The sequence below is a fragment of the Neovison vison genome, chromosome 2 (assembly GCF_020171115.1).
Source record: "Neovison vison isolate M4711 chromosome 2, ASM_NN_V1, whole genome shotgun sequence".
Lineage (NCBI taxonomy): Eukaryota > Metazoa > Chordata > Mammalia > Carnivora > Mustelidae > Neogale > Neogale vison.
In genome coordinates this window covers 58,512,687-58,532,234 of record NC_058092.1, presented here as the reverse complement: position 1 = coordinate 58,532,234, position 19,548 = coordinate 58,512,687, and the positions used below count along the sequence as shown (strand labels likewise).

The 19,548-nt window shown below is 36.9% G+C and overlaps 1 protein-coding gene across 1 annotated transcript in view; it reads left to right on the top strand.

Annotated features, from left to right (window-relative positions):
- Window positions 1-1,040: 1,040 nt before the first annotated feature.
- ANKRD13C (ankyrin repeat domain 13C) overlaps window positions 1,041-19,548 on the top strand; it is a 98,128-nt gene continuing 79,620 nt past the window's right edge. The window contains exon 1 of the mRNA XM_044238455.1: window positions 1,041-1,813. Coding sequence (XP_044094390.1) covers window positions 1,369-1,813 — 445 coding nt within the window. The 5' untranslated portion in view covers window positions 1,041-1,368. The remainder of the gene's footprint in view (window positions 1,814-19,548) is intronic.

Sequence of the window (19,548 nt, the reverse complement as noted above, 5' to 3'; positions counted from 1 at the left end):
AAGAAGAAGAAGAAAGGGCGGAAACAGTTCGATTTGAATAGATTTGAAAAAGATGGGAAATGAAAACCTGAGTGCGAGGAAGGATGAAGAGAGGACAGTTCCCACAAGTTATTTGTTTATTTGCAGGGGAATGGAGTTGACAATAAAGTTTAAGAAGCTATTTGAGAGAAGCTACTGTTAGTGTAAATGGGACAGACTTTGGAGAGATAAGTGGGTGAAGGCAGACCTCTAGATGCTTCGCTAACCCTCCTCCCTTCTAGCTCCCCACAGCGTTAGTTATTTGGTCGAAATTTTAGGGATTTTAGATTTAGGCTTCTTTAGAATTTGACAATGGGTGGAATTTGGCCAGGAACTAGCCCAGTGACATCCCAGTCACACAGTTATTATATGCCATTCTTTAGCGTCCATTCTCTTACCTGAAACTGTGACACCCACTTGAAATTCATTTCTCTAAAATTTGAGTGACCTCCCGTCTTTGTTTGCTGAATAGTCTGTTTTCCAAGGTTAGCTCCTAATCTACGGTGACTTTTAGGACTAAAATTTGTCTTTTTTTTTTTTTTTTTTTTTGGTGCAATCCAGATCCCCATATATTCGTCGCGCGGTGAGCTACTGTACCCAACTGTTTGTCTTTCCTCCTCTGTTGAGCCCTTTGGAGCCAGGAGTGGCGTTTTAAAAATTTTACTAGCTCGGTATACGGCACAAAGTAGATGCTTAGTAAATGTTTATTGAACGAGTGTCTTGTGCATGATCTCACTGACATCATATCCTGTGTGCCGTGGCGTCAGTTTGCATTACTCTGCGGGAGGCCCAGATGTCCGAGGGTTTAAGTCATCGTTTATAACGTGCATCGAATATCTCAAACACAGGTTAAAGGTCTCAGTCCGCACTGAAGAAGCGCGGCTCCCGCGAGCTGTCGGATTCTCAGCTTGGGGCGGAAACACGCTGCCGGGGAGGCGCCGGCGCTGAGCTCTTCTCCGCGAGTGGAAGGTGCAAGGGAGGGAGCGGGTACCTCACTTATCGCGGTGTTTCCGCCCTCCTCCCGAGGGAGCTCTCGCGAGAGAAGTCAGGGTAAGATGGCCGTGCCCTGTTTTTCGGTGTGAGGCAGGCGGCTGCGGCAGCAGGGACAGGGATCCTGGTGTCGTGGGCACCTGAGCTCTAGCTCCCCCCAGCGAGCGCGCGTCCCTTAGTGCCTAGGCAAGAGCCGGCTCTTCCGCCTGGAGATGCGTTTGTCCCAGGCTCGGGGGAGCGCTGAGAGTACATGCTGCGCTGGAGGCGCCTGGCCACCGCTCTAATAGCCTTGCGCCGCCGCAGCGCTGCCTCTGTCGCGGGCGGTGAGCCTCCCGGATACCCTCTCTGCCCCTGGCGGCGATGACCGGGGAGAAGATCCGCTCACTGCGGAGAGATCACAAGCCCAGCAAAGAAGAGGGGGACCTGCTGGAGCCCGGGGATGAGGAAGCGGCGGCTACCCTCGGCGGCACCTTCACGGGAGGCAGGATTGGGACAGGCGGCAGGGGCAAGGGCAGCAAAGCCTGTCATAAGATCTTCAGTAACCATCACCACCGGCTGCAGCTGAAGACAGCTCCGGCCTCCTCCAATCCCCCTGGCGTCCCGGCCCTGCCGCTGCACAGTTCCTCCGTGACTACCACCACCCAGTCCCCGGCTCTTCTAGCGGGCACCAACCCCATTGCTGTCGTCGCAGATGGAGGCAGTTGCCCCGCACACTACCCGGTACACGAGTGCGTCTTCAAGGGGGATGTGAGGAGACTGTCGTCTCTCATCCGCACGCACAATATCGGACAGAAAGATAATCACGGTGAGGAGTGCTCGACCCTCTCCACCTTTCCCTTCCCGAACCCAGGGTGTGCCTCCCCAGGCCAATGGAATTCTAGGCTTCTCTCCAACGTTCTTTCTTTCCTCTCCTTTGCCCATCTCCCGGGCCAAATGCCTGTAAATCATGACCGTTTCAGTAATAGCATGCCAGTGGTCAGGGGATTGGTTCTTGTGGGTGCAAAGGAATGTTTCCTCTTTGCCCACTTCAGAGTTTCCTTTCAGAAACTGTTTTATCTTTGAGTCAGGCCTTATTGGTTTTTGACAAATTTTAAATAGTCTCTTATCCAACCTGCCCTTCTTCCTTTGTTTGTGCAACTGTTTCTTTTCTTTCTCTCCTCGTCTCCCACCTTGGGATTTCGAATTTTGAACGTGTAAATGGCCCACCTCCCTTCATTACTCAGGTACAGATCCAACTTGACTGCAACTGGTTGTTGTGATTTCTACCTGCCATCAGGTTCTGTGTTTCTATTTCTCTGCTTTCATGAAACTTAGTTTGATACAAAGTGTCTACACTTTGCATTTAAGATAGAATGTAGAATGCCTTCGTTTCTGAAAGCCCCACAGTAGAAATTTGTTGGCATTTGATACCTAGAGCAAGTAAAAAGTGACTAGAGCAGCCAAAATTTTGTTGGGAGTAGAGTTTTGAGTGTTTGTTTGTTTTATGTAATTGCTAACAATAATGTTTTATCTTGACTGTGACTAAAAATAGTACTATGATTTTTCATAGTAACTTTATCATAGCCTATATGACAAAATAGAGTATCATTTATTATTCAAGGACTGTATTTCTACTTTCTACCTTAACTCATTAGCTGATTTTTTTGGTTCTTTTGTTTTAAAAACATTATATGATTGAGTCGATTTATAAGCAACAGTACATTTATTAATGAAAATGAAACACTGATATTTTCAACATTTAATAAGCCATTTTAAATTGGGTAGTTGACAAATATTGTTGCTAACTCTGCTTTTAACTGAACATGACTGTTGTATACATTCAATTAGAACACACTCAACTCTGCTCAAAATAATATAACACATTAATGAAATGCTTGCCTGAGGAATAAACTCCCTTAATTCCATTGGACTCCAGGCTTCTTATCTAAAATTAGGGCAAAAATGGAGAGTAAAAAAAAAAATAAGATTTTTCTTAGTGGTTTTATAATTCTCTAACAACTACACTTGTATCTGAATTTACAATATTGTAATATTACTGTCATTTATCATAATTCAAATCCACAAAAAAGTACCTGCTGCACCAGTTTTTCATTCCTACACTTATTTAATCATTTTACTGTTGTTACAACAAGCGTAATAATTGTTTGTTGATGATAATTATATTCTAACACTTTGGGAAATATATTGAATTAGAAGGTGTGTTGTAGTTTCAGGTTATTCATCATTTATTAGGGAGTTTGAAGAATTGACTTTCATAGTAGGTGTATATTTATGTGTGTGTGTGTGTATATATATATATATTTTTTTTCATGGGCCCTTGGAATATCTGTGAAAATAGATGAAAGTTTCTTTTTGAGAGTTAATTTCCTTTGAAAGAAGAGCTAGATGAATATGACTGACAAGTACGATAGGATAGTATTTTACAATTGATCCTCCTGGTTAATCACAGAAGGTACTGAATTACAGGATTATTGAGCTTCCATATTCTGTAATTCAGCGTTAAGTAGTTGGTCTGTTAAAATACAAATTCTGTTCATAGTAACTAGAATCCTAAATCTCTTAAACTCTTGTCCTTCATTCCCTCAACTTCACTTTTTAAATTGCCTTGATATACCAAATATTTGTATGGTACTTGTATTTTTGGTGTTTCTGATGATTGTAACCAGTGGTTCACATACTTCTGGAAAGTGTAATTGTTTTTTCCCCTGAAATATATATTTTCATCTCTTGCTGTGAAGTCTCCTAGAAAGAGTAGCTTATATTTAATATGCTACTTCTTTAGTCCCTTTTCTTGGTAGCTGCATAATTTTCGCATTACATTACTTTTATTCCTGGTATTTTAACTAACCTGGATACTTTTATTTAGGTTTTAAGGATATTTTTTCCTTCACATTACAGAAGATAAATGTCTTTAAAAGATAAATTTTAAGTCACCAAACAAATATAAGCTATATATTTTATTTGGATTGTTATAACGTGATAAGTGCATAGCAGATTCATACACTCATATAGGTACATAGCAAAACCATACAGTCATACTGCATCATACCACAAGGTTAGTTTTATATTCACCAAAGAGATTCCTTCTATAATGTGTTGATGATGATTATCATCATCATAAACACAATTTACTGAGAATGTCAGCACTATGCGGAATGTTATCTACATTATCACATTTTATTCTCACAATAGCCTTGCAAAGCAGATTGCTTTATCCTTATTTTAAAGGTGAGAAAAGTGAAACCTAGAGATGCAGGGAAACTTTGTTAAAGTTGCGTATTTGGTATAAATTGCAAAGCTGGGAACTGAACATAGCTGGAACTCAAGTACATGGTCAACCTCTGCAAATATGTCTATTAATTAGGACACACTGTCCTGCACAGAAGTAAGTTCTAATGTGTAATATGGTAATTTATAACAAAGTTCTTTAATATATATTTTCTCATTTAGTCTTTATAGTATCCTTTTTTTTTGAAGATTGAATTTTTTTATTTACAAGCAGGGGGAGCCGCAGACAGAGAGAGGATGGAGCAGGGAGCCTCATGTGGGGCTCTATCCCAGGACACTGGAATCATGTCCTGAACCAAAGGCAGACTTTTAACAGACTAAGCCACCCAGGTGCCCCTTTATAATAGCCTTATGGAGGGACGCCTGGGTGGCTTAGTCATTGGACATCTGCCTTGGCTCAGGTCACGATCCCAGGGTTCTGGGATCGAGCCCCACGTCTGGCACTGTTCAGCAGGACCTGCTTCTCCCTCTCCCTGCTGCTCTCCCTGCTTGTACTCTCTCTCTCTCTCTGTGTCAAATAAATAAAATCTTTTTTTTAAAAAAATAGCCCTATGGAGAGTTTTTTGCCATTGGACAACTTTCAGAGTTTTTCTGTAGAGCCCAAATCTCACACTTCTTTGTTCTGTTTCTTTTTTTTGTAATGGCACAAATAAATGGGCTCCCTCATCCACATGATAGCCCTTTAGATATCTGACAAAAGTTGTCATGTTCTTTTTTTTTTTTTTTTAAAGATTTTATTTATTTGTCAGAGAGAGAGAGCACAAGCAGGCAAAGTGGCAGGTAGAGGCAGAGAGAGAAGCAGGCTCCCCTCTGAGCCAGGAGCCCGAAGCCAGATGCGATCCTAGGACTCTGGGATCAAGACCTGAGCCGAAGGCAGCGGCTTAACCGACTGAGCCACCCAGGCATCCCAGCTATCACATTCTTTTTTTTTTTTTTTTTAATTTTTTATTTTTTATAAACATATATTTTTATCCCCAGGGGTACAGGTCTGTGAATCACCAGGTTTACACACTTCACAGCACTCACCAAAGCACATACCCTCCCCAATGTCCATAACCCCACCCCTCTTCTCCCAACCCCCCTCCCCCCAGCAACCCTCAGTTTGTTTTGTGAGATTAAGAGTCACTTATGGTTTGTCTCCCTCCCAATCCCATCTTATCTTTCGGTTAAAATTCCTGACTTCTGTGTCCATTCCTATTAACAGCATGGTTTTTAAAGTCCTTACATGGTCCCTGAAATAGTGAATACTATATAATCATGTTAAGTAAGTAAATGAAAATCCTATTCATCTTCTTTTTAATGAAACTCAGTTTATCAATTCTTCCCTTTGAGGATGGTGCTCAAGACTAACCCTACAAGTAAAAACAAAAAAGTAGACCCTATTGCTCTAAGCAATATATGTTTAGTAATGTGTACTACTAAAAAGCACACATTAAATAATACAGTGCAAGAGTATGTTAATTTTTTAATACTGCGTTTTCTCAAGTGATTAGCTGTCTCTCCATTCTATCTCTTCTTGCAGGTTTTTTTTTTTTTTTTTAGCCTAAAACAGGTCTTTATGTTTATTAAATTTTATCTTGTTAGTTCTGATCCTTTATTCTATCTAGCTGGAAAGCTTATTGAACCTTAATTTGGTCACTGTTTAGCTCTCTATTCATTAGCTCTTTGAGTTTCCAGTGATCTCTGATTTGATAAACGTTTTTTGGAGTGCGTATATAATGTGTATTTACAAATTACTGACTTCAATAAGAGCAAGGATCCAGCTTTTTCTTTTGTGGTAAAATGTTGGTTGAGTATGAATTCCCTTTTCTGAGTCATCAGTTATTTTGAGGAATATTGTATTTGGATCCAAACATATCTTTGAAATATAAGTTAAATACGGTAATAGGTGTAACATCATGAATATACTGTGTTCAGATATGCCAAGTGATTATGACTCATTGTATATTTAGTAAAAGCATTTTTGGGGTGGGAGAAAAGATACATTAAATGTACACAAATTTGTTAAATTTTATATTTTTAGTGTATTTGAGTTAATATATATTTTTTCTTTAGTATAGACTTAAAGTTTAAGTCTAAGCCCTTTTTCACATTGTAAAAATTTTTCTGAATCACTTCTTGCCATTAGTAGTAAAAGTATCATGATGATATGCTTTTTTAAAAAATAAATAATGGTAATGAGTTTTACTTCTTTACCACCTTTAGAATTGAGAATGCTTATGGAGCATACAGAACACTTTCTTGATATTTGACTGCATTTCCTTTTTGTTAAACTTAAAATTTTTTTTTTCCCTTGAGTTAAATATTCTTTGGGCATTTGTCAGAAAGTTTTAGGTACCAGAGTGATAGAAGTCCTTGATACGTGAATTGCTTAAACCATCCTTTCCTAGATGTGAGAAATTTGTGATGTGAGATGTATTCTGACAGATTTGGCCTTTTCTGCTGCCTTTAATGATATTGCCTGGGACGTGACAAGCCATCTTCTCCATACAGTTAATTTTCATTTTTACTGAGAATTTGTGTAGCTATTTCACACAGTAATTAGAAATTTCAATTGTGAGTTTAATTTCAATTGAGGATATTGCTGCCAATGTTGGTAACTCAAGGGAATGATAATGAAATGGTTAATATGTGTAGTCTCTCTGCCTGGTGGTGGTAGATTTCTTCAGAGAGGGATTTTAAAACATCTTAATTTCAGAATGATTAAAAATGTATGTTTGAGAGTTGAGGCAATAGGATAATCTGTTTGGTGCCCATGTGGTAGGTTTATTTTGGTTTATTCTATATACATCTTTAAATTCCTTCTGATATTTTCTTCTTTGTGTTTGACCCTAAAATCTTTATGATGGGTGATTTAAGAAAATAATGCACCTTACGTCTGTTTGAGAAGTGACTATGAAGTTACAGTTTGCATGGCCAAAAAAAATCTTGAATTAAGCCTTAGGTGAACAGTTTTAGCTAAGAAGGTTAAAATAATGGTACATCTTTAAAAGAACAGTAACAGTTTTATATTTTTTCCCTCATGTTATGTGGTCTTTTCTGGACTTTGTTTTTGAAAGGTAGACCTCAGTTTGTCTCAGAAAAAAAGTGAAGTAGTTTTTGGGGTGTAAGATAATCCATTAAAGTGTCCTGCACCCTCACTTGGAATGAGGGTGGTTTGGCAGTGAAATCTGTCACTTCATTGATCTATCAGGGTTGATTCAGTTAATCTCTATGACAACGTGAATATGACCTTCCTCTCACCTCTTCTTCCATGTGCATCTCCTAGCGTGTGCATGTACTTGGGTTAAGTGGACATGTTTCTTGATGGCATCATGTAAGTATTAGAATGTGACTTCACACTTAGAATTGTGATGTGAACACATCTGCAGAGTTACCTCTTAAGAAGGTGGGAGGAATCCTCTTTCCTGCACTGGGGAATCTCTCCTTTCCTTTACTGAGCTGTAATAGGAGCAGTAATTCTGACCTTTCAACTTTGGCAAAAAAAGAAAGCAGAAATGAGCAGTTATTGATCATGTTGTGTTCTTTGCAGCCTCAATAAGGCAGGAGAATTCTGAAGGACTCCTGGAAAAACAGAATTCTAGGCAGTCTTTCCCTAGTAAATGTCATTCTTGAGTCATAGAAATCTAATGCAGAGTATAGTGTAATAGGATGCTTTGGGTTCTAGAAAATGAGCATAGTTCCTTAAAAATTGACCGGGAGCTGGGCAGACAAATATGTTCCTGTTCACGTTCTATTTATTTCACTGGGGGATAGATGGAAGGTCAGTTTTAGAGCACTACTGAGGCATGTAAAATGGGGTAGGAAAAAGAGAAAAGGTCTTTTTCCTGTCTGAAAATTATGAATGGTGTTTGTTACCAGGATATATGAGGTTTAACTTTGTGGCTTAGTTGAACTTCATCTGTTTTTGAGCCTGTTACTCTTGTTGAAATCCCAGAGATTATCTGCAAAACTATAAAGCTGTCTCTGTATTAGGAATTAGATCTAGCTTTGAGACTATGCTTCTCTACGAACTAGTTTTTATGAAATTATACTATTTACTTAAGCACTGAAGTAGGTAGATATAATAATATCTTCCTTGTGGGGGCATTATAGTCTCAAGTGGGAGACTGCACTTAAAACTATTTTCAAAGGCTAATATAATAGTAATATCCATTGATACCAATAATTTACTCTCACTTGTGGTGTTAAGTGCTTTTCGGCAGAAGACATTTTTGTTCTGGAGGTTTAGATAGTACTTCAGGTAAAGTTTTATCTGGTACTTGAATGTATACTGCCTATCAGAGTACTAAAGAGGTTTATTTGACTCTCTCACAAGTCATCTTTAATCTGCTGGTATAACTTGGTTTAGTATATTTGGATTCTTGGCTGTAGATATTTATCAGGCATGTTAACACATGTGTTCTCTTACTCAGCACTGTACTGAATTCTATAAAACCACCTATGCTGTGTTGAATATCCTCTTAAGCGTATATATCCTTTGGTTGACTTTCATAAAGAATCATGTGGAGACCTGCCTTGTTCGGGGATGGAATGCTTTTTGGAGAGTAAAAACAGATTTTAACACTAGTCTAATGGTTCTTTATATATTTTTTTCTTTTCTTTTTTCATCCATTCCTTCATTTAACATATACTTACTGAACTCCTAATATGTGACAGTGTTTTAGGTGCTGGGATTATAGCAGTGAACAAAGTGGCCGAAGTCCCTGCTCTCATGGAGCTTACATTCTACTGGGGGAAGATAAATAATAAGCTAATAAGTATTTGATATGACTGATAATGATAAATATCTTGGAGTGAAATAAAGCAGGGTAAGGAGAGAGAGAGTGCTGGGTGTACAGGGGAGGGGAAGTGCTAAGTATTTCAGTGAGGTCAGGGTCAGGGAAGACATCAGGAATAGGAGAAGTCTAGTTACCTAAAGAAAATTAAGGAGCAGATACCTGGCAGAACAGAGTTTCAGACAGGGAATAACAAATGTAAATGTACCATGTTCAAGGGTCAGAGGGAAGGTCAAGTTTGACTGGTTCAAGGGGAAGAGTGGTAGGAGATAGGAGATTTGAGAGGTAGCTGTGGGTATAAGCATGTGGAACTTTTGTAGACCATTTTTAATGATTTTGGCTTTTACTCTGAGGAAAATAGAAAGCGAGGATTTTGAGCAGAGGAGTAATACGATCTGATTTTAGAAGACTCAATCTGGCTGCTGTATGAAGCAGAAACTTGGATGGGCAGATGTCAGTTTAACATGCTGTAAAAGTGGGGGTAGCTTTGAAAATAATGAGAAGGTAGAGCTGGTTAGGAGTTTATGATGGATATAATATGTGTTTATGTGCGTTTTAATAGTATCATACTGTTTATGAGAGAAAATACAAAAATTCTCCTTTTTTACCACTTGGATGGGACTTGAAGGTGTCTGTAGAAGCTGGAGCTATGTTGGTTCTAGTACTTAGAATGTCCTGTTTTCTCCCTAGTTAAGGGGTAGGTGAAATCAAAACTATTTTTGTAATAATATAAAGTCATTGCTTGCCTTTTTCACTATGCTGACATTTTTGCTGGTGGTACAAAAGCAGTGTGAGTAAAATTGTTGCAACCTGAGTACGAGTCTCCCAAATGACTAGCATTACTTGCTTATTTACTGCCACATACTTGTAGTAAAAGGAAAAAGCCAGTTTCACATAATGTCTTTGATGAAATTGTAGAAATGATTAATTTTATTAAGTCTTAATCTCAATTACTTACCTTTTTGATATTCTTTATGACATAATGTAGATTTTGCATGATCTTCTTTTGCCTACTAAAGGGAAACAAGGGAAAACATTTGTATAGTTGTTTGAGTTGTAAGCCACAGTAGCAGCTTTTGTCATGGAACACCATTTTTACTTGAAAGAACAGCTTACAGGCAAACTATGGTTATTCCAATTTGGATACTTGGCAGGAATTTTCTGGAAAAAGAATGAAGAAGCCTGTGACTTCACAGAAAATAATTGGTAGTATTTATTACCAATTAAAAAATTCAAGCTTTGAATCAAAAATTAACATTTGGGAAATTTGTCTTTGTCACACTAATGTTGACAGCTTCTCTCCCTAAGGTTGACAGCTTCCCAATATTTAAAGACTTCTCTGGTCAGATTGGTGATATTACCAAATGTGTGGTTTTTGTTTTTTTGTTTTTTTGGTATAGTGAAATGGGCTGACATTTGGAAGATCGGTATAACTCAGTCAGCTTATATTTTTCAAATGATCAGTATGTGGTATTTCAAAATCATGCATCAGTAAAAGATCCATTTAAAGTTCAAGAGAAACCAGTGCATTTCAGTGTAACTCAGTAGAAAAAGTTTATTGATAGGGTTTTAGATTTCACATTGCTGCTAATCTTTAAGAAATCACCACTTTCTGGGGTGCCTGGATGGCTCAGTGGGTTAAAGCCTCTGCCTTTGGCTTGGGTCATGATCTGAGGGTCCTGGGATCGAGCCCCACGTCGGGCTTTCTGCTCAGCGGGGAGCCTGCCCCCCCCCCCCCCGCAACCCCCAACCCCTCTGCCTGCCTCTCTGCCTACTTGTGATCTGTCTGTCAAATAAATAAATAAAATCTTAAAAAAAAAAAGAAAAAAGAAATCACCACTTACTGAGTTCTGGTGTAGTAGCAAAGAATATAATTATTTAAGAAGTCTATTGAAATACTCTTCTTTCTTTCTTTCTTTCTTTTTTTCTTTTTTTTAAAGATTTTATCTATTTATTTGACAGACAGAGTTCACAAGTAGGCAGAGGCAGACAGAGAGGGGTTTGGGGGGCGGGGGGAGCAGGCTTCCTGCTGAGCAGAGAGCCAGATGCAGGGCTTGATCCCAGGACTCTGGAACTAGGACCTGAACTGAAGGCAGAGGCTTTAACCCACTGAGCCACCCAGGCACCCCACTCTTCTTTTTTTCAACTGCGTCTCTTCTGTATCTAGATTTTCTTCATATACTTCAAACCAAAGCAAAATTCACACAATTTAGTGCAGAAATAATTATAAAAATCTGGCTATTAAGTCAGACATTAAAGCAATTTATTTTAATTTTTTAAGAGTTTAAAATAGCATACTCGTCATTTATTTTCATTTTAGAAAACAATTATTTTTTCATAAAAAATTTATATTGATATGTAATGGAGTGATTGTAAATGTAAAGTTAAAGTTTTATAACATTTAATTTTAATTACTAATATAAATATCAATAGATTTGTCCATATAAATAATCCATATAAAAGTTGTTTAATAATTATTAAGAGTATAAAACGGGTCTTGAGACCAAAATGTTTGAAAACAATTGGTCTGGTAAAAAGCATATAGATTTTAGAGTCATGACTCACACATTTCTAGATATATAGTTTTAGGAAATTACCTAACTAGTGTTAGCTTTATTTTTCTTACCCGTGAAGTAGGAGTAATATTTGTCTCACAGGGTATTGGGCTAAGATAAGGTTTATAAAGTATATAGCACAGTGCTGGGCACATATAATGGATGCCCTTTTAATGGCTAGCCTTTTGTTTGGCAATTTGCACACTTTAGCACTGCAGTGGTCTTAATGTTACTGGAATGTTTTTTATTCATTTGGCAGAACAGAATTCAGTTTATTTACCAAATTAGAACCAAGGCATCTGATTTCAGATTTAACAGCTACATTGTGGAAAGTTGGCAGAAGGTTATTTTAAGTTTTTAGTATCCTTTATGTAACAAGTTAGCTGAGGCAGCAGGTTGAGGTTTTAGAACGCTGAGGTTTAACTGGGACATTTGAGCCCTTAGTTTCATGGTATATTTGGCTAGTGAAGTAACTCCAGTGTTGGCTAGAGGAGGAAGATGATGAGGATGAAGAAAATGATGATTTGCATTTAAAATATTGAAATCAAAGCATGATATTCGGTATCCTTAATTATATGTGTATTTCTGATTCTGTATTTACCTGTAATGTGAGAGGGATTGGATGATTGAATACAAAGTCATTTCTAGTTCATAAATCTTTTGAAAATGAGATTAATTTTGACGTGTTACAGTAATTTTAGTTTGTTACTTCAGTGGGTACTGATGATTTTACTCCCCCCCCCTTTTTTTCTTTCCAAATTTTAGTTTTTAGAAGGGGGTAGGGACAGAGGGAGAGGGAGAGAGAGAGAATCTAAAGCAGACTCCACACTGAGCACAGAGCCTGACTTGGGGCTCAATCTCCCAACCCTGAGATAATGACATGAGCTGAAATCAAGAGGCAGACCCTTAACTGACTGAACCACCCAGGCACCCCACCCTTTCATCTATATATTCCTTGATGGTTTAAGAAAACAGTAATAATTTAGGTATATAAAGGCCCACTTTATACCTAGTTTACCTAGGTACTCTATCTAGACTTTGGTGGATTCTCCTTAATTTGTGTAATTTTTTCAAAAGTTACTACATTCAAATGCTACAAAATTATAAAAAGACATAAACAATACATTATAAAAATAGTTTTCTTCCTGGTGCTCCTGGGTGGCTCATTGGTTAAGCTTCCAACTGTTGATCTTACCTCAGATCTTATCTTAGGATCCTGAGTTCTAGTCCCCCTTTAAAAAAAAGTTTACTCTCACTCATCTATACCCACTCAGTTATCCTTCTTGACAGCAACTGATGTTATCAGTTCCTTGTTTTCTTCTTGTCACCATTGTGACCATTTAGAACATGGTCTTTTTTCCTTTTCTCCTGGAAGATAGAGAAATGAAGAAGGGTAACTATTACTACTTTTTCTAGTATTAAGGGAAAAAATGGGTATTAACAAATTTATATGTTTGATTTTAAATGACTTTTTTTTTTAAATGTCAAATTTTTATCTCAATCTGGACTTCTCCCTGGAGTTCCCAGATTTTATAATCATCTCCACTTGGGAATCTCAGATATTTCAAAATTTGCTTGTTTAAAATGTTATTATTTTCTACCTTATTCTCTCCCATCTGGCCACCTAGTCATTTATTAAATCACATCATTAATTATCTGTTTGCTCAAGCCTCAGTCATTGGGATCATTTGTCTTACCTCCTTCTCCTAACCATACATATCTAACTAACAGGTTATTTTGAACACCCTACTTTTCTGTCTCCACTGATTGGTCTCCACCACCGCTTTGAGACCAGTTTTTATTATCTTTTCCCTGGAATACTGCACCAACTTGTATCTAATTTCTGTGTGCCCCTCCATTCCATTCTGTATATGGTGATAAGGGTGATCTTGAAATGTAATTTGTATAATGTCATGTCCCTGTTTAGATGCTTTCTCCACTTAAAAGTAAGTTCATATTTCTTTATTTTTTAAATATTTTATTCATTTGACAGAGAGAGAGTATGTACAAGCAGGGAGGCCTGTAGGCAGAGGGAGAAGCAGACTTCCCGCTGAGCAAGAATTCCCAGGACCCTGGGACCATGACCTGAGCCAAAGACAGATACTTAACTGAGCCACCCAGGTGTCCCTAAGTTCATATTTCTTACCACAATTATGGAGACCTGCATGATCTGACCCTTGCCTGATTCTCTGATATAATCTTATACAAATCTCTTTTTTTTCTATGTTCTGGTCATACTTGTTTTCTTTCAGTTCCTTGAATCTGTCAGGTTATTTCTGTTCTCTGACTGTGATGCCTTTCTTCTCATTCTTTGATTTCTTAGTTCCTCTTCCTCTTTGAGAGCTCATTTTAAAAATTACCTCACAGAGGGATTTTCCTGCCTGAAGAATTAGGTTATGTCTTTCATTTTATTTTTGGTCTTAGCTTTTTGTTATTTTTCTGAATACCTGTCAGTCTATTTTGTTGCATTTTGTTTTTTTCTCTTTTGTGACTATAAGCTCCGTGAGAACAAGAATTATTTCTAGCTTCTTAATGGTTGAATCTTTAATATCTAGCACTATGCCTAGAACATAGAGTGCTCAGTAAGTATTTATTAAGTGAGAGTGAATGGGTTTTACCTCCAGGTAAAATTTTGGAAAGATAACAGAACGTTTGAACTTCTCTTTCAATTTTATATTAAAACACAACAATAACTCTAGAATCAAGTAAACTAGATTATGAGAGAAGATTTTAATAACAGTAATATGTGGTTATATATAGAAATTATATTGACTGACAGGTGTTCTCTCCTGGAAGCAATGCAGTATGACATGAAACCCTTACTGATTACAGCATGGGTCTATGAACACAATAAAAGAGCAAGATAGTTACAGAGTTATTGAATCACTATGTTATGCACCTGAAACTAATGTAACGTTGTGTGTCAATTATACTTCAATAAAATTTTTTTTTTTTTTTTAAAAGGCCAAGATAGTAAGTATAGGCTAAGCTTGCAGGTTGTACCATCTGTTTCATGAAAGCAGCCATCAGCCATGGATAAACAATCAGCAAGTGGTTACATTTTGTTAAACCTTATTTATGTCACATCCCTGAATTGGAGGATGAGAATGTGCCTAATATGGGAAACAGACGGGTGCCTGGGTGGTTCAGTGTTTGGGTGTCAGACTCTTGGTTTCAGCTTGGGTCATGATCTCAGGGTGATGGGTTCAAGCCTCACATCAGGCTCTGTACTGGGCATGGAGCCTGCTTGGGATTCTCTCTCCCTCTGGCCTCCCCATCCCTTTCACCCTCTCTCTCTCTCTCTCTCTCTAAAAGATATATGGGGAACAGATGGCAGGAGCAAGTTTGTGCCCTGCAGCAAGCCTACCCCTTCCTTTTACCTTTGTTTATTGCTGTCCTTAGGATTATAGCAGTAGGGAAAAAAATTACGCTATTTCTAGTACTTTATTGAATAGAAAAATTCATGCCAAACAAGCAAGTGGGCAAGAAAGCCTTTTTAGTACACAGCTAGACTAACCTGGGTGATGATTTTTTAAAATTAAAAAAAATTTTTTTAGTAATCTCTGTACCCAGTGTGGGGCTTGAACTCACATCCTTGAGATCAAGAGTCAGATGCTCTTCTGACTGAGAGACCCAGATGCCGCTACCTGGGTGATGATTATTAAGGCAAAATAAGATGTCCAGTACAAAGGCTTTTTTTAAGGAAGAAATCATTAGGAACATGAATAAATATTTGCTGCAATTCTAGCAACTTTACTTATCCCCCACTTATCTTCCATTTATTTATTTTAAATGACTTTATTGTGATATAATTCACATACCATACATTTGATTCTTTTAAACTGTACAGTTAAATGACTTTTGGTGTATTCAAAGTTGTGTAACCATCAGCACAATTTAAACAGAAATCCTGTACCCTTTACCTTTCACTTCCAACCCCTCCCACCATTTCCCTCAGCCCTAGATAGCCACTAATCTACTTTCTCTATAGATCTGATTATTCTAGACATTTCATGTAAGTGAGATAAAACAATATGTGGTCTTTATGACTGGCTTCTTTCACTTAGCACATTGTTTTCAAGGTTCATCCCTGTTGTATCATATATCAAAATTTCATTCCTTTCTATTGCCAAATAATATTCCGTTGCATGAAAGTACCACATTTTATTTATATATTCACCAATTAATGGACATTTGGGTTGTTTCTACTTTTTGGTATTATGAATAATGCTGCTATGAACATTTGTATGTAAGTTTTTGTGTGGACATGTTTTATTTTTTTGGGTATATACCTTCTGTTGGATTGTGTGGCAACTCTGTGTTTACCATTTTGAGGAACTGCCACACTCTTTTCCAAAGTGGCTACAGTATTTTACTTTATATGAGGTTATTTCCCTTCTCTTCTTTGCCAACACTTGTGTTCTTTTTTATTATAGCTATCCTAGTGAATATGAAGTGGTATCTAATTGTGGTTTTGACTTGTATTTCCTAATGGCTAATGATTTTGAGCATCTTTTCATGTACTTATTGGCCATTTGTTTATCTTTTTTAGAGAAGAAGCTATTCAGATCCTTTCCTATTTTAAAATTGGGACTTTTAATATTAATTTGTTGTGAGAGCTCTTTATATATTCTGGACATTATTACACATATAATTTGCAAAATATTTTCCCTTCTGAGTTGTCTTTTCACTTTCCTTAAATGCAGCACATTTTAGTTTTGATGAAGGTCAGTTTATTTTTGCTTTCATGCTTCTGTGCTGTGTTTTTGGTGTATGTGAGAAATTGTTACCTAATCTGAAGTCACAAAGATTTCCTCATTTTTCCCCCCCCAAGAGTTTTATAGGTTTAGCTCAGACATTTAGGTCCATGGTTTATGTTGAATTAATTTTTGTGTGTAAAATGATTGATCCATTAATATATAGATCTGTCTTTATACAAGGCAGATCTGTCTTTATAAAGATCTGTCTCTATACTGTGTTGACTACAATGGTTTTGTACTAAGTTTTGAAATTGGGTGGTGTAAATCTTCCCACTCTGATGTTCTTTTTCAATTTAGATTGGGTACTTTGAATTTTTATATGAATTTTAGGCTCAACTTGTTATTGTCTTCAAAAAAGCCAGGTGGGATTTTTTGAAGGAGACCATTTTGAAATTATAGACCATTATGTCATCTTACCAATGTTGAATCCATGAACTCAGATGTCTTTCCATTTATTCAGGTATTACTTAATTTCTTTCAGTGCTGTTTTGTAGTTTTAGGAGTATGTCTTGCACCATTTTCCTTCTCTTTGATTCCCATGCAGCAGCTTTCTCTCAACTATTTGATTCTCTTTGTTTTTTCTAGGGTATTAGAATAGAGTCTCAGAGGAAAATGCTTAAATATCAGCTTATTCTTTCAGCTTCAGAGTTTAGAAGGGGTTTCTGCTGTTCATTTTTTGAACAAATTGAGAGGAAAGTGGGGGCTGATTGTCCTTTCCCATACTAGAGTTGAATAAATCTTCATTTCAGGATGGATGAGCAGAAAAAAAGTCATTTGATGGTCTTTGAAAAATAATTCATTATAAAAGATGTATCATTATAAATATCCTGAAGATATTGTTAAATAGTCTTGACAGTATAGAAAATTGAGCGAAAGATGTAAAAAATCAATTTGAAAACAAAGATTAGAGGAAAAGGAGAAAAATTTAAAGAATGAGGGATAAACAATAGATTTCATGTTATGAGTAGTATGTATTTCCAGAGAATAAATTAGAATTAATAAATCAGAAGCAGTACTCAAAGCTATAAGTAGGGAAGAAAACATTTTTGATCTAAAATTGGTTCAGACTCCAAAGTCAGAGCTCATACTGTGTTCCAAGGAGAGTCAATGAAAAAAGATCCTTCATATTTTGGTGATATTTTGAAATTTAGAAATTAATGTAGAATTTTGAAATTAATTTTGAAATTAATGTAGAATTCTATACATATACAAGTAAAGAGCATAGATTGCTGTTGAACAAATGAATATTAATTTGCCTCAGACCTCTCCAAGCATTAGAACATGCTTGCTATTAATATCTTCCAACTGTAGACTTCTTTCTAGGCAGGTATTCATTTGTGGAGACAACAATGTTCTAGAAAATAGAGTAACCACCATGCTGTCATTCCTGAAAAGTATTATTCAAAGAAGTATCCCAGCTCATAAGAGATGAATTTATATGATTAATACAATAAAAGAGAAGTTGTATCAGAAAAGGGTTGATAATGAACATTGAAACCAGTTAAATATACCATACATGAAGTCTAATAATCATAGCAAATATGATTACAATCTTGAGAGTTAATTTCCAAAAAAAACTTTCGATTCAAAATTTAAAAGACATGCACTTATTCTATAAAGGATAAGAAAAAGGTTTATAACTACTAATTAAATTAATGAAACAAAAATGGAGATGAGAAATAAAAGTGTGGACTTTCTCATTTTTTTGTTAAAGGGAATTGGGGTGCCTGGGTGGCTCAGTTGGTTAAGCATCTGACTCATGATTTCAGCTCAAACCGTGATCTCAGGGTCATTAGATCGAGCCCCACATTGGGTTCCATGCTCAGAGTGGAGTCTGCTGGAGATTTTCTTTCTCTTGCTCTCCCTCTACCCCTCCCCCCTGCTCATGTGCTCTTTCTCTCTCAAATAAAATCTTTTTTTTTTTTTTTTTTAAGATTTCATTCACTCATTTTACAGAGATCACAAGTAGGCAGAGAAGCAGGCAGTGAGAGGGGAGGAAGTAGGCTCCCTGCTGAGCAGAGAGCCTGATGATGCTGGGCTCCATTCCAGGACCCTGGGATCAGGACCTGAGCTGAACGCAGAGGCTTTAACCACTGAGCCACCCAGGCGCCCCTCAAATAAAATCTTAAAAAAAAAAAAAAAAGAAAGAAAGAAAGAAAAAGGAAATCAAATGTGTGGTTTATTTCTTTACTTTGTTAGATAAATGTAAGTTTAAAAACATTTTTTTAAAAGGTATTAATTTTGCTACAAATAGAATTTAAAATATGTGTCTATATTCTGTGTTACTGCAGAAGATAAGTTACATTTTAAAATTCTAAATAAATAAGAATAGAAAAGAAAAACAAAAGCACATACAAAATAGGAGTCTCCCAAAGTCTGTTTATGATAAATAAGACTTTCTCTTTCTGTATCACATTAGTAATGTTCTTGCCATTGTAAGTGAAACTCATTGCAAACTAGCTTATGCCCAAAGGTATTTATTGATTCATATAACTGAAAATGGTAGGGTAGGAGCTAGTATTGGACATGTATGTATCTACAGTTCTTGCAGGTCAGGACTTTTTTTTGGTTGTTGCTTTATTTTTTAAATAATCTCTTAGCTTTGCTGTTAGGTAGAGCTTCCTCCTTTTCTCTTGCAACTGGGCTTTATTTATTTCAGCTTTTCAACCTCTGTACTTCACGTTTTGTCCTGGAGAATTCTTTGTGGGAGGAAACTGTCCTATGCATTGTAAGGTATTTAGCAGTATCCTTGGCCTCTACTCTCTAGCTGGCATTAGCACCCCCACTCCTCAGTTTCTATAACCAAAAATGTGCTAGACATTGCTAGCTGTTCTCTTGGTGTAAAATTGTCCTTGATTGAGAACCACTAAACTATGTTGTAGAGAATATTTGGTCCCATACTCATCTTAAAGCACTGTAGTTCTAGCGGTAAAAGACAGTCTTCCCTATGAGTTCTAATAAAAGAAAAAAGGAAAGAAAGAAAAGAAAAAACTTTTGGAAAAGAACCTTGACCCAGGTGGTTGTTGTGCCATTTCCTGAAACATTTTCTAGTTGGATATCAAACTGGTTAGGTTTGAGTCATGTGTTCTCCCTGGTTCATGTACTCAGTGTATAAGGTTTGTCATTGAGGGGAAGGAGTAGGGAAAAAATTTCCAAAAA